This window comes from Mercenaria mercenaria, chromosome 3, assembly GCF_021730395.1.
Source record: "Mercenaria mercenaria strain notata chromosome 3, MADL_Memer_1, whole genome shotgun sequence".
Lineage (NCBI taxonomy): Eukaryota > Metazoa > Mollusca > Bivalvia > Venerida > Veneridae > Mercenaria > Mercenaria mercenaria.
Window position 1 is genome coordinate 81,398,961 of NC_069363.1, and position 15,823 is coordinate 81,414,783.

General features: G+C 34.0%; 1 protein-coding gene across 3 annotated transcripts in view; it reads right to left on the reverse strand.

Moving 5' to 3' along the window:
* Window positions 1–711: 711 nt before the first annotated feature.
* LOC123524149 (uncharacterized) overlaps window positions 712–15,823 on the reverse strand; it is a 43,374-nt gene continuing 28,262 nt past the window's right edge. Inside the window, exons 4-8 of one of the 3 annotated variants that reach the window (XM_053539057.1) lie at window positions 8,261–8,497; window positions 7,606–7,812; window positions 5,956–6,321; window positions 4,740–4,845; window positions 712–1,063 (exon numbers count right to left, since the gene is read on the reverse strand). In XM_053539057.1, coding sequence (XP_053395032.1) covers window positions 967–1,063; window positions 4,740–4,845; window positions 5,956–6,321; window positions 7,606–7,812; window positions 8,261–8,497 — 1,013 coding nt within the window. In that variant the 3' untranslated portion in view covers window positions 712–966. Of the gene's footprint in view, window positions 1,064–4,739; window positions 4,855–5,955; window positions 6,322–7,605; window positions 7,813–8,260; window positions 8,498–15,823 lie in introns of all 3 variants that reach the window. The other 2 variants (XM_053539056.1, XM_053539055.1) reach the window with 2 other exon arrangements.

Sequence of the window (15,823 nt, forward strand, 5' to 3'; positions counted from 1 at the left end):
TTTTCTGCGCATGTGATATTATTTTTTCATATCACCCGTTGAGAGATTGATACTTTCGCATTGATTAAAAGACTGAGTCGATAAATTTTCAGACGAGGCGCTTATATAATTATACGTTAGGATTAAATTACCCTTTTCTGGTGCTCTTGCATGTGCGAACACGGCCGAATTTTCTTTTTATGCTACGTGCAAAATATTTCGAAAACAATTTTTCATCAAATATTGAATCGAAACTACCACAATAAGTTTGGAAATGATCTAACTAAGAAAATGAGTGCTCACACTTATATGTTTCATCTAGAAAAAAGAAAGTTATCACCGTTTTTCGAATGTTACTGATTGACGCAATGTTGAAATATTAGAATAAATATAGGGGTCAGCGATATGTAAACGTCTAAACTAAATCTATCAAAAACGTCTTATTACACAGCAAAGTCGCCACAAATTATGAGTGCTAACAAGTAAGGACTCTTTAATTCTGTCTTCATTATTTGGTTAGTGATTACTTTTTAATGTTAAATACATTATTATGTTGATTTTCCAGTAAAAGCTTTGACCCTTATACGTTTTCGGTATAATAAAATAAATATTGCATTCCTGAGAGGGTGATATGAAAAATGTTCACCCATCGAAATATGAATATAGACCTCGGCTGGCGCCTCGGTCAATATTCATATATCTCGCGGTGAACATTTTTCATATCACCCTCTCAGGAATGCAATATTTATATAATGTCACTAACATTGTCCTCTTTGAGGCAAAGACAATTCATTGATTTGTGTCTTTGTGCTAAGTAAAAATACCAAGTCAAATAGATCTGAAATTAGATTGCATATAAATATTTATTGCAATTAAAAGTTTTTTAAACACTAATGATATTCAGTGCTGATTCTTAGGAAAGTTTTGAACACATCTCGTTTTGTCATATTTATGAATGATTTGAGGTACCTTTGCAAAAAGTAAAATTTAACTTGGCCGTATGATGTATGTATCAATAGTTGTCCATGCTTTGTTCGTGCTGAGTTTGCAGTTTATATAAACGACGGGCCCAGGAGAAGACATTCTAAAATGTATGTATGTATAATGTATTTTATATCATTATTGTAAAACAATCGTTCTTATCTCGTAATTACGAAATATTCTATCAATTTTATTAGAAGTAAATTACCCGTATTACATTAGATCTTTACTAGTTATGACTCGTATCTCGTTATTACGAAAAAATATTTTGGTACTACAATAAATAACATCGTCATTGCCAAAAAATTCTATTGTTAAAGCCAAATTTTCTGGTAATACCGAAATACTGAAACGTGCAGTAAAACTTTAGGGAACTTGACGTTTTTCTTTTTTTTTTTTTTTTTTTTGTCCTCGTAGTAGAAAGGTGAAATTACACATTTCTGGGTAGGACTGCAACAAATGTCAGTTATGGCCAAAAATAAACCAATTTTACACGGAAAACTGCATGAGAAAAATAGGGCTGCAACATTTGAAAAAGAAAGGAAAATTGTGTTTTCTTTAGCTCGACTATTCAAAGAATAGGTAGAGCTATTGGACTCAAGTTTGTTTAATTTTGCCTATTGTTTTCTCGTTTAGGATCTATCCATTATTTTATCCGGGGACCATACGCCGCTTTTCATGGAATCGCTATCTGTGCATCATTGAAGGTTCCATGTGCACCACCGTAAAAGTACATCTGCGGATGTCTCTAAAATACATTTTGGTACTTATAACATGTGGAAATGTTGAGTTCTGCTCAACCCGGGGATAGATGGCGTGGACGGTAGCTTGCACTTCCGCTACCGTCCATGAACAAACCGAGCCTGCAACATTTTCGTTAATGACGTGTTGGGCGACCTGTGGTTTTCCACTTGTTTTTATTTCATCTATGAGTCTTCGTCCGCGTCAGCGTCCTTATTTGGTTAAGGTTCATCAACAGTGTTTGGAGACCATCCTTCAGATGAATATTAATTTCTGAAATTTATATCTCATAGACCATTACCATTTATAATAAGTATACTGAATTGTTCAGAGGAAGTAGGAAATACTTTATTCAAAGGTAAGATTGTTTAGGAATGTGTATTTTGTTTAATATCACATTCACTTCGACTGTAAACGTTCTATTTTGTAGAAAATACCAAACTTCTTTTTCAAACGTATTTTTCTTTAATTTTGTTTTGGTTGTGTGTGCAACATATTTATCTGGATACTCCCCAGTAATGAAATATGGTTAACTAACATATTCTCTTGAACATAGCAGTATTTTTTTTCAGTTTGACAGCTCTACCTTCACTTTCATTTTGCAAATGTTTTGAAATGTGCATGTTTTTAACATTTTCAACACTGGGAGTACCTGGAGAAATATGTTAGGCACACAATAAGTATAGACATAATGTCAAAATATTTTTGTAAAGGAAGTTTGATATTTTCTACAAAACAGAATGTGGACGAGCAAAGTACATGTGATATAAGAGAAAATTGATTATTCCAAACATAACACTTCTCTTAAAAAACACTTCTACTTATTCTGAACAGTTTGGTGTACATTTAATGAAAAACAAAGGCTTATGATGGCTAAAAACATAAAGCAAAAATTCCCCTGAGGGGCAGTTTCAAAACACTTTATATGAACCTTATTCACTGTGATAAATTGACTTACACTGAACAGATTCAATAACTTTATTTTGCGTTTGTATAAACGTATGCCCTTTTAATGACTTAGACATTTTTGATTGAGGTTTTATATGTAAGTAGGTATTTCAGTACCTACTAATGGAAATGGATTGAATCGTCACACACTTGTTCACTATTCTGATCTGATATGCAGTGCTCAGGTGTCATAACTCTACTTTGCATTTTTCCAAATTTTTGCCATTTTTTCGACTAGGCAGTCGTTGGTTAATTTTTTGTAGGTAAGCTGGTATCTCAGTACCCTCTAATGGGAACGAATTTAAACTTGCACAATTGTCCCTGTCATGAGCTGATATGCATTGCACAGGTTCCATAACTCTTTTTGCAATTTTACAAAATTATGGCCCCCTTTTCGACTTTAATATTCATTCAATTGACAAAACTGTTGAATAGTCGAGCGTTGCTGTCTTGTTTTTACATTACGTTGCCTATTTTCATCTATTTTTGACTGAAAATGCCATACCAGGTTTATATCTGCGATACCTTTCTATTGCGATTCAGGAGTACACAAATAGGACTTTACTTCTTTCTAACGGTTGAAGATTTAAACTAACATTCAGTAATTAGTTATGGCACATTGTTTGATTTTCATTTGACTGATAATTTGTGGGGCGATTTGGGTTAAAATCATACGTCCCCCTTCAGCGTTTTTTTTTTATTGCAGTTACAAGTTCTGAAAAATAAACGTTGCAGTTTATATTTCGGCACTTTCGAATTTCATAGGTTGATGTACTCACACCTCTCAACGTACAAGGTTGTTACTATACCTGTCCATTATTAACCTGTACCTGTCCATTCTTAAAGTATCCATTATTTTAAGAATGGACAGTTACAGGTTAAGAATGGACAGGTATAGTAAAACAAGAGCTGTCCGTAAGACAGCGCGCTCGACTTTTCTGAGTGCTTGACTCTGAATTTGAGCTTTGCCAGTAAAAAAAATCCAAGTTGAAAAGGGGCATTACTCTGTTAAAATTCACATTATAGTTTCTGAGTGCTTGACTCTGAATTTGAGCTTTGACAGTAAAAAACAAATCTAAGTTAAAAGGGGCATAATTCTGTCGAAATTCAATCAGAGTTATGGGGATTGTTTCTCCTGGTGTAGACTTTGATGGTAAATAAGTACTTTAAGTTTCAAGTCAAAAGCTTAAATAGTAACAGAGATAGTTGACTTTATAAAAAACTTTAACTAAAAATTCTAAGTTAAAAAGGGGCATAATTCTGTCAAAATTCAAACCAGAGTTATAGAAATATGGTCTCCTGGTGTAGATTTTGATAGTAAATAACTATTTTGAGTTTCAAGTCAAAAGCTTTAATAGTAACAGAGCTATTTGACTTTATCAAAAACTTTAACCAAAAATTCTAAGTTAAAAAGGGGCATAATTCTGTTAAAATTAAATTCAGTGTTATGTGGATTGTTTCTCCTGATGTAGACTTTGATAGTAAATAAGTATTTTAAGTTTCAAGTCAATAGCTTTGATAGTAACAGAGATATTTGACTTTATCAAAAACTTTAACCAAAATTTCTAAGTAAAAAAGGGGCATAATTCTGTCAAAATTAAATTCAGAGTTATGGGGATTGTTTCTCCTGATGTAGACTTTGATAGTAAATAACTATTTTAAGTTTCAAGTCAATAGCTTTGATAGTAACAGAGATATTTGACTTTATCAAAAACTTTAACCAAAAATTCTGAGTTAAAAAGGGGCATAATTCTGTCAAAATTCAAACCAGAGTTATGGGGATTGTTTCTCCTGGTGTAGACTTTGATAGTAAATAACTATTTTAAGTTTCCAGTCAATAGCTTTGATAGTAACAGAGATATTTGACTTTATCAAAAACTTTAACCAACGGCGACGGCGACGCCGACGCCGGGGCGAGTGCAATAGCTCTACATTTTCTTCGAAACGTCGAGCTAATAATCGTGTGTATAGAGCGGTATCGGTACAATAACCTATATAATGGACAAAACTAACAAAGGATTACATCACAACCGTCTTTTAAGCAATACTTATCATATATGTCATATCTTCATGACAGTTCATGTCTTTACCTGCGACGGACAAAGAAAACAACCACTAAAGAAACCAAGAGTAGACAGACTAGAGGTGCAGTTATACCACCGATAAGACCCGCTTGGCTTGCTTCAGCTGTTGCTTCTATTGAAACTGAAAGTGTCAAACACATAATTATAATCAGTGCAGTTGTGTATGATAAGTTTATTATGGACCTACGGTCACGAGTAAACAAACTACAGTAATACAAATCTCACTGACCTAAGTGAATATGTTTCCCTTATGTCTCAAAGTTACGTGCAGTATTTGTATGATAATGTCAAGGTAACACTCGCAAACAATTTCATATTTTGAACCCTGTAAGAAATATAAGCTTGCCAAATACCTTTAAGGTTCTTTTAAAAAATGAGCATTTTATTGTTCCTTCTGAAGGGCAGGAACACTTATGGTGAACATGTTAAACTTGACTGAGCATGTAATGGATACAAGGGTATCATCAAAGAAATCCGATTTCTCATAGGGCGCCGCCATCTTGGACTCATGCATATTCATTAAAAATATAGCCTCTAGCCCAATATATGTGTTTACGCATAATCAATCTTCATTTCAGTCTTTAGTGAAATACAACTAAGTAAAATAACAGAACAAGACAAAATAATACAGTTTAAATCATGTAACTCCTCGATTGAATATATCATAGTAAAGAATCGAGATTAATGAAATGAATGCATCATCTAAAAATAGACTCCCGCCAAAAAAAATACGTAATGAAATTGCCCCTGGTCACGTGATTATTTTTAGCTTCTAACGTTTCAGATTTGCAAGTGCATTCTTTTGCGCACTTTTTTACTCTTCCTGATTTGTTTTTCAAATCGTATTAAATGCATGTGTGATTTTTTGTGTGTTAATTGTGCAGGTACTTGCTTCCAAATAGCATAATCTGTACTGCACTTGCTTATATTAAAAAAAAACAACAAAAAAACAAAACTTTGGGTTATGATAAAACTGTTAATACTTAGATTAGTTCTTAAATTGTTAAGTTTGCACCAAAATGACAGAACATATTTTTATCATTGCATTATTAAACATTTGTAACATTATCATAATGCTAAAAGTTAACAATATCCCTTAACAAGAATATCTTATATGCGCTAGAAAGAACCTTTTGGTAAGCTAAATCTTGTTAGTCCTTATTTGTGACCAAGCGATTTAACAATTCACCAGAATATAAATAAATAAATGTTATAAACTTACTGCATGTAAATGGTATCCCGCTCCATGTCTTGTTAATTTGGCAAACTCTTTTATCATTATCATTGCTTTCATATCCATCGTAACACCTTCCTGTTATTATACTACCAAATGGTAGAGATGAGAATTCAGATATACTGTTAGTTGAATTTGAAATATAATATCCATTGTTTGGTCGTCCTGGATAATCACATAACACTTGTTTGCATTGCTCATATTGATTCCAGTACCCTCCGTACAGACATATAATCTCTTGTCTTTGGGGTAGAAAACCTACACTGCATTCAATTGTTGCATGTGAATTTACATTGTATAATGTCTGTAGTGGATACATACGACCGTTATCAATCGTCATATTTTTACATGCAGCTGTAAGAAAATGACGTTATAAATAAAATCAGTGAAGCATTTTTAAAAGCAATTTACAAGTTGTAAGGTTCGGCACACGGCTGAACAATATATTTAGTTACGCATTACTTAAAACTCCTCTCTTGAATTGAAGCAAATATTTAGTTGTGCATGTGTATATGGTTATTACGTATTTAAAAAAAATGTTTGTTGGAAATGTGGCAAATCAATCTCGCCAGGCATACGTGTATGTTTTTGACAACACAGAAAGTGACGTCAGAAGACCTTCAGTTTTACTGGAAGTAAAGATAATGAAATACAGTGGCTAAACTTGAAACGAAAGTCGCATTTGCATTGGTCCATTGTCAGGGGTCACGCGCAGGGGTCACCCCGTCTAAATGTATGCGCGTGGACTTCTTTTTATGTTTTGCTAATGGGGAGTCAATTTTCAGCACTGTCTAACGATTTGAAAGTACCTGGGCTTTAGCATGACATGCCAGCTTGTCATCTAAGAAAACATGACGAGAACTCGGAATAAACACAAATGCCACAGGAGTCCGTAACGGATCAAGCGTATATAGATATTTTTTGGAACTTCAAGGTCCTTTCTGGTGTTGCCTAAAAGTGCCAGTATATGCCTCGGATGTTAGATATTTGCATATTTGAGAGCTGCAGACCTAGACATTTCAGAAATAGTTTCAAAATGAATGTTATATAATAAATGTTGGTTCTACGGAAGCGTGAATGGTCCATCAGACACTAATGCGTTTTATTACGTTACAGGCGCGGAAAGGATATCTATGTCAACCATAAATGAAAAAAAAAGTATACATCCAGTCACATGTTATCAAGAAGATCATGTTAACCTGACTATACAACTTGTTAGCGTCAATGCTAACACTCAGTTTTGTTCTGTAAAGATATTCATGTGGATGCCAGATGTTAAAATATCGTCGAATACAGATGTATGTGGTGTATATAATTGAATTGTTCTAAGCAATTATATCTTGTACACATGTTGATGGCACTGAAATAGATCAAACGTATGTCACTCCTCTTGCCTGGTCACTATTTGATGAAATGCATGACCATAAAAAGCCTTGCCCCGGCATTGGTCTTCTATATTCCTATGTCGTTTTGAACCGGTGTTGTTAAGGTTACACATTGCTGGTTTTGCAGAAGAAAAACAACACGGACTTATCTAAAGATGTGCATGCAGAATACTGTAGGGGATTGTCGGCCTCGGGCGAAAAACTGTACGCGAAATGTATTAGCCTTACGGTGAAAATGGCATTAAACTTTTACCTGTACATACTGGAAGCGTTTGATTAAATTCACCTCCGCTTAAACATTTGACAAAGTTTGATCCATTAATTAGGAAGCCGTCGTCACAATAAAATTGAAGAATTGTTCCGACAGTATACATTCCATTTACTAAAAGACCAGTCGTTTCGTAAATAACCACATGTCTTTTATCAGATGGCTTGGGTACTTTACAGACATGTCGTGGAGCTGGAAGAAAACAAAATCATGATAAATTTACTTTTCAAAAAGGGTTCGAGCTGCCCTATTTCATGTTACTAGTTGGCTTGTTTTTCTTACTGTTTGTCCATAGAAGTATAGCTATATGTTTTAATTCTTTAATAGTTGAAGTTATTAAAAAAATTTTAATAGTGTTTAACACAAAATCCTCAGATTATAATTGCAAATTTATTTAAAATCTGATAACGCGAAGGAAAGTAGATGTAGTGTTATTGCTTTATCAGTAAAAAGCTGTATAGGAAAATTCATCTGAAGGTACGTTTTGGCGCTTCTTTAACTTGTTTTGGGCTGTTCTACAAATAAGCAAACTCTCTGTTTGTAAATATGATCATGATGAACTTGGAATGATATTTGTGGAAAAGGCGTAAAATACATTATTTTGCTACAAAAGAAAATAAGATATCAAAACAAATAGTACCTTCAAAAATCTTTACTTCACACAGTGTCAAGTTAAAACCTCCACTGTCGGGGACACCATCAATCTTTGGCAAGTTAATGGCTACTTTATGATATGATTGTCGGTTGTTTATCGCTATGCGAATAGTAGCATTATTGTAAGCAGAATTGTTGCGATCATTGTAAAGTTCGCACCATTTCCAGCAAGTATTGTAGTTTCGGCCATAAATGATAAAATATTTGAGACGCTCCCTATAATCTGGAATGATATAAAGGTGTAATTTATCAAACATACTATTTATGTAAACTGGTACCTCTTTACTTTTATCATAAAATTATTATAAAACAAAAAGATTTAGAGCTGATAAATATTTGAAATGGACAATTTGTATGCTATTTCTGTTTCAGTGTATAATATATAACGTGTTCTGTTTTACCTAATGCTTTCAAATGGATTAAAACATTGGAGCTCATATGGAATTATGAATAAAATCAACATTTAACACTTATTTGTTTTTCAAATATTCAAGACCGTTTTTCATATTTCTTTTCATTACTAGACACATATTATCTCCAATTCTATGTTACTGAAAGGATTTAAATAACACACACAAATTGTGAACGAGTATACTTTATATGATATTCCATGGAATATGATATATGAAATAACAAGATGATATTTTATATCATTTACGTAAATCTAAAGAGAAGAAAATCAAGAATTCTCTATTTGAATTCTAAATATTATCCTTCTACATAGGTCTGAGAAGCATAATCCGCTATTATCATAGTGTAATTTGGTATGGAACATTTATTGTTTTCGCTAGGGCGGTGGTCACTAAATATGTTAAAATAGAAACAAACCACCCGTATATATAAATTATTGCAGAAAGGAAAAAAAAGTTAATCACTTAAAAAGTAACCTGACCTTTTACTTTGTACACCTATATTTTTAAAATAGTCTAACATTAAAAATGAAACACATACGTATGAATACTGTTTAGTACATAATTCATCGACTGAAAACATGAAAAGTAAAAAGTACATAAAGCTTTACCTTGCGTATGTTACTACATGAAGTAACCAATACGTCTATTAGTAAAATCTCAGTTTCAAAACAAGTAAATACCGAAAATAGGTATTCCGAAGTACACTTAAACAAATTCAGAAATACGGAATTTTACTTATAATTAATCATTATAATTGGAAGTATTGTCTTCATTATGTTAAAATCTCATGTAAACCTAGACATGTCTTCTTAAGGTTGATAGAGTTGTTACAAGCATCAACACGATTTTTCCGTACTTTTAGAAGTAACAAAGATACAATTCTTGCACACAGATTGCCATTAGTATGATCGTTTCCAAAAAATTTCTAGTAAGATAATACTTTCTTGCATGCAAAACAGGATTTTCCTGTGCTTTTGCCGGTGCTTGGAAGACTCATCTTACAAGATAGATTGCTCACCTGCTGAAATTTATGCACCCCCCCCCCCCCCACACACACACACACCCCACACACACACACCCAACTAAAAAAAATGCCAGACATCTTAATCCCCAATAAACAGAATCCTGTCTGGTCCAGTCTGATAAGGGTCAATAAAACCTCTGTAGACTTGACATGTAGTCCATGTCAGAGGATCATAAATTTAATTGATATGTAAAGATAATTGGTAATTTCCTGTGTTTTGCATTTTATTGATTGAAATGCAGCTTTTTCAGAATATACACAAAATTATTTTTGTTGATGATATTCTAATTGTAATTGCTCAGTCATGTTGAGTAATGTCCTGACCAATTAAATTATAACTCTTACAGCAAAGCAATTCTCACCCTTTTAGAAAACTCTCACCTTTATTTGATAAAAAATGAAATAATTATTTAAAACTGAATAAGAGAAATGACAAGTATTTTATACAGTTATTATGATCTTTTTATCTAAGTAACAAAATAAAACCAGAAAAATTGATCATTGCTGGATTTTATTTTAAATTAAAGAAGCGTTCAGTTGCAATAAAACTTGATTTATCAAAAACTAAAAATTCTGTAAGTTGTATCTTATCACTTTGTTTGTTTAGCCCTAATTTAACCAGGCTTTCTAAACTCGCTTTAAAGGTGAGAACTGGTTTGCTATAAATGTTAGAAATATCACATGCAATATATGTACTGCACAGTGTGATCCGGACATTTGCCCCCCAGGACATTTGCCCCCAATAAAAAAGTGGACTGCTGGACATTTGCCCCTCAGTTGAAATGGTAGACAGGACATTTGCCCCCCAGTGCTTATTTCTGAAACGGACATTTGCCCCCCAATATTTTTGTCCCCTAGTGATTTTTTAGGAACTTAGTAGAAGATAATTATCATATTGCAGATAACAATGTCTTTGTTTCTTATATCTTTCTAGTAGATAATTGCCAAATTAACAAGTTTGAGTGTTAAAACATTGTACAAATTAAAAAATTATAACATAGTTATGAGCACTTTTATAACTCAATAATAGGCTATTATTTACCTTAACACCTGAATGTAGTTAACATATTCATCAAATTTTTATCAATAAAATAGCTTTTTTTTACTGAAAGTTGCCTTTTAGAGTAATTTTGATAATAAAACAACATAAAACACTGTATGTCTACTGGCACATAGGATAAAAATATTGAGGGGGGAGGGGGGGGGGGGGGCAAATGTCCATTCTAGAAATAAGAAGTGGGGGGCAAATGTCCTATCTGCCATTTCAACTGGGGGGCAAATGTCAGGTAGTACATTTTTTCATTGTGGGGCAAATGGCCTGGGGGGCAAATGTCCTACAATCCTGCACAGTAGCTAGCTATACAATAGCTTATTATGATAAAGAGAAGCTAGTATATCAATGGTCCAGTCTTGTATATTAGCTTTTACCGCCAATACGCAGACCGTATAATCCCCATAGGCCACATACCTCGCATACCAGAATCAGTGTCTTTAAAAGAAAAGCAATTATTTAATTTTATTTCTTCTATTAATTGAAAAATACGGTATGCAAGAAAAAGACATCATTAGGTGCGAATGAAATATTTGACAGTCGATAAATTGTTCTGTGGTAGCTCGGCAGGCTCTCGTTGCCGCCTTAACAGTTACCCTCGAGCCAGATATTTCTATCTGTACTTTCAACAAGTATATATTATTATAGTTGTTAACGTAACATCTCAGACCGTTATAAATACTTGAATTAACAATAATGTCACCAAGTATGTCTTTTAATTAAAGCGGTTTATTGCTTAACATATTTCAAACATTATTGCAGTAAAGTATTAATAGTACGTCGCATTTAGAGTTGGACGGCAAATTTGAGAATGGTAAAGTTGTCATTACTTCCAGACATGCCCATCCGGCCAAACCCGAGTGACTCCACCTCGGCAACGCTCCAATGCCCGTACTTCCGGTCATCTACAGTAGACGTTACGTTCGGTAGCAGTAAAAAGTTTCCAAAAGTAACACAGCTATGCCATGCCTAACTACCACGCACCAAACAGTTTGCAACATTATTTTGCTATGTAGCTACATTTATTTGTGTTCGTCCCCTCGAATTCGCTCTCACCACTTCATTCATTACCAGGTCGCTCGTTTTATTGTTTGCTAAAATCCTTTAATATTTAGCCACAACTCTTTAAATTGTGACCAAATCTCTTTATATTGTGAGCTACAACCTTACGTTTTTGTCACACCCCATCCCCAATTTAGCAACAACTCCTATGGGTGTGTGCAAACTTCTCTAATTTTTGGCACCCTCTTCACTTTTGGTGACACCAATTCAATTTACGCCCATTAGTCAACATTTCCATACTTCACGGTGTATACCCTTTTAGGATCCCTCTCTGTAGAAAATGAGAAAACGGATCCCTCTCTGTTCGCGCACAGGACACTCTCTGTGCTAAACAATGAACTCCAACGTCAGTCAGCACGGAAAATCAAATTTTTCGTCCTAAACACATTTTTTATGCATAAAACATGGCCCACGGAATGGCGTTGATATATACCATTGCTTTTGTACTGTTACATTTGTTTTATCAGTTCACCCAAGTCCAAACGAAGATGGAATATAGCCGGAGGTACTGGCTAGGATGAGCATCGTGTGATGTTTATGAAACTTATATACGACTTTTCTTGAATGTAGCAAATATCTAGTACCTTAGATGTGAAGCTGTTGATCCTATCTTATTTCTAAATACACAATATGTGGATATTTTCATCATATTTCCTTAAAAACGCTCTCCTTTCGATTTCGTTAATGCACGGTATCCCTCTCAGACGGCTCAATTTTGCCTCACAGGATCCCTCTTGAATTTCTACACACGGCACGGGAACCCTCTCGGACACAATTATATTTCTATCAGCACAGGTGCCCTCTCATAGAGTTATGAAACGGTTCGTATTTAAAAGCAAAACAATAATTATAGGTTATTAGCTATGCACAAGTTCTGCAGCGGAAATAGATAGTACGACTTAAGGAGTGCAATGTTCTTCCGCTAAAGAACGATCGAGTGCATATTAACCAATGCAAAGATGATAACCTTTTTATTACATACGCATACAATGTAATGTAACTGCACTATAATTTTTTTGCAATAGTCTGAATAAGATTGACAATACTGAACTAAATAAAAAAAGTTAATGCCACGACACACATTCAATTACGCCACGCATCCGATATGAAAGTCAGGCGTCAGAGTATGTACCGGTGTTTTCGGTACAGACTTGTGTGCCCGGGCGGACGGGGGTTTGTTATGGTAAGTACAGATGTGTCGCTGAACTTTTTCAGACTACTTGCCCTTTTATCAGCAAAATTTGAACGTCCGTCCGTCAGTCAGTCAAAAGGCCAAAAATGTAATGGACGACTTTTGACTCTTCAAAGAGGAATCATCTATTACACATCCATATATTGTACCGAACATGTAGGGACTTTAACATATACTACAATACATCAATGTATGACCTACTATAGCATCTAAAGCTACTCCATATTTCAAACTGTATCCAGAATATATACCCTCATTTACATGTATGTGTCAACGGCTCGAACTAGGGCGGAAACCTTCCAGACATGGTCAAAATAGTGAAATATTCTAAGTTTGCATACTTCAAGGTCACCTTCTATGACCTCTACTCAAAATCAAGGTCTGTCAAGGTACCCAATCTTGGTTAGACTCATAATTACACTTTCATTTAGTTATGTCTATATTTCATTGACATATGGGCTCAGACTAGGTTGGAAACCTTCCAGACTTAAGCATAGTTTAGGCACCTGAGGACTTCCTCCAACATAAAAGCTGAGAAGTCGCCCGTGTCGGTTGGACGTTGCACCCAACAAAATCAATAAATAAAGAAACATTGTTTAAATAGAAATATTTGAATTTCTATGAGCAAATGCTGCCATATGACCCTGTAGGGCTACCCAATGACTACATCAGGTACCAAATCTTGGCCAGGACCTATACATCAACGTAAACAATTGTAGTTAGTAACTCGAAATTTCAAGATAAGTAACTCGAAATTTCGAGATAGTAACTCGAAATTTCCCATTAGTAACTCGAAATCTCAACATAGTAACTCGAAAGTTTGACTTAATAACTCGAAATTTCGAGATAGGTAACTCGAAATTTCGACTTAGTAACTCAAAATGTCAACTTAATAACTCGAAATTTCGAGTTAGTAACTAGAAATTTCGAGTTAATAAATGACATACACCTGGCACTAATGCTCTTCCGTAGGTATTAGTAAATTTGAAAATAAAATTTAAATATGAATGTTATGTGAGATTGCTGATTTATTTTCAATTTAAAAGCATATCACCATGATCTTACCCTTAGAAACAGATGTTATTTTCAATAAGACTACCATCTCAAAATTCTAACACTGAAGTTGAGGGTGCCGGTGCCGATAGAAAATTTTGTCGAAGAGGGTTCCCGTGCCGGGTGCAGAGAGTCAAGAGGGATCCTGTGAGGCAAAATTGCACCGACTGAGAGGGATCCCGTGCATCAACGAAATCGAAAGTAGGGCGTTTTTAAGGAAACATATGAAAATATCCACATAAAGTGTGTTTACAAGTAAGATGGGATCAACGACTTCACATCTAAGGTACCAGATATTTGATATATTTAAGAAAGTCGTATTTAAGTTTCATAAACATCGCACGATGTTCATCCAAGCCAGTACCCTCCGTCTACATTACATCTTCGTTTGAACTTGTGTGAACTGATAAAACAAATGTAACGATAAAAAAGCAATGTTATATAGCTACGTCATTCCGTGGGCCATATGTTTTTATGCTTTTATGCACTAAAATGTGTTTAGGTCGAAAAATTTGATTTTCCGAGCTGACTGACATTGGAGTTCATTGTTTAGATCAGAGAGTGTCCTGTGCGCGAACAGAGAGGGATCCGTTTTCTCATTTTCCACAGAGAGGGATCCGATATGGGTATACACCGTGTACTTACTTTGTTGACGAATTATAGACTCAAATAATGAAATTCTCACTTAAATTTAGTGTTAATAGGCATCTTGTATAGGTTGATAATGACCAAAAATTATTTTCATTCAACTGGCAAAATTGGTAAGCATTTAATGATGAAGTAAACATGTCATCAGGATAGATTCATACTTTTTTCAGTCGTAGCAATTCCTAAATTCCTTGTACTTCGTGTAATCATGGTAATTAAATACTAGTATTTCAACTGCAAAAAATCTCAGGTCTGTTTGTCCAAGTATATTCTAAGATTTTTATCAAAGTTGAAGTACATATCTCTCTAGGGTATTTCATTTTAAAGAAGGAAATTATGGAAGTATTTGAATTTCATCTTTTATATCTAGAAATCTGCATAATAAAAAAGTAAACCAGAATATACATCATGATACATATGCGTTCTAAAATATGTATTAACAATTATGTCGCTTGACCTTTGTTTTCATTGTAACGCATTTTCTCTCAACGAAACAGTTCTTAATAATAACGAGGTTTTTCTTTAAAACTTATATAGAACTTCGGAGCGAATATATGGGTAGAATATTTAACACTTAACAGGGTACCCTATCGTTCAAAGTTGTATTTAAACATATCGAAACGGATGTTTAAGATATATTTTATATATGTCTTTTTTTATATTTTTAAAAATATTGAAACATGTATGAATATGCTTGCAAGTATTGCTATTATGAACCGCTTTTAGATACAGTTAAAAGCTGAAACTACATTTCTCAGATGGGACACCCTTTGAATTTTGAAGTCAGATATATAGGTCTCGTGTTTCATGTCAATATAAGTTTGTGATATCGTAATTTCTACTTAAATATGGACAGGCTCTCTTAGCATATTCATTAGTAATGAATACCAAATTATCAATGTAAAAGGAAAATAGATATCAGAAATCAAGCTATCCAATTTATTTCATATTGTCCTTTATAATGAACTTTGCAACCGCCTATCTTTCCAGTAAAAGTCAGTTATCAAAAAACATTTACAAATGTAAGACATGCCACAAAACCAGTACCAGAACCTAAAACATGCAAACTTGTTTGTCATTTTAAACGGAAGATTCATGGAATATAT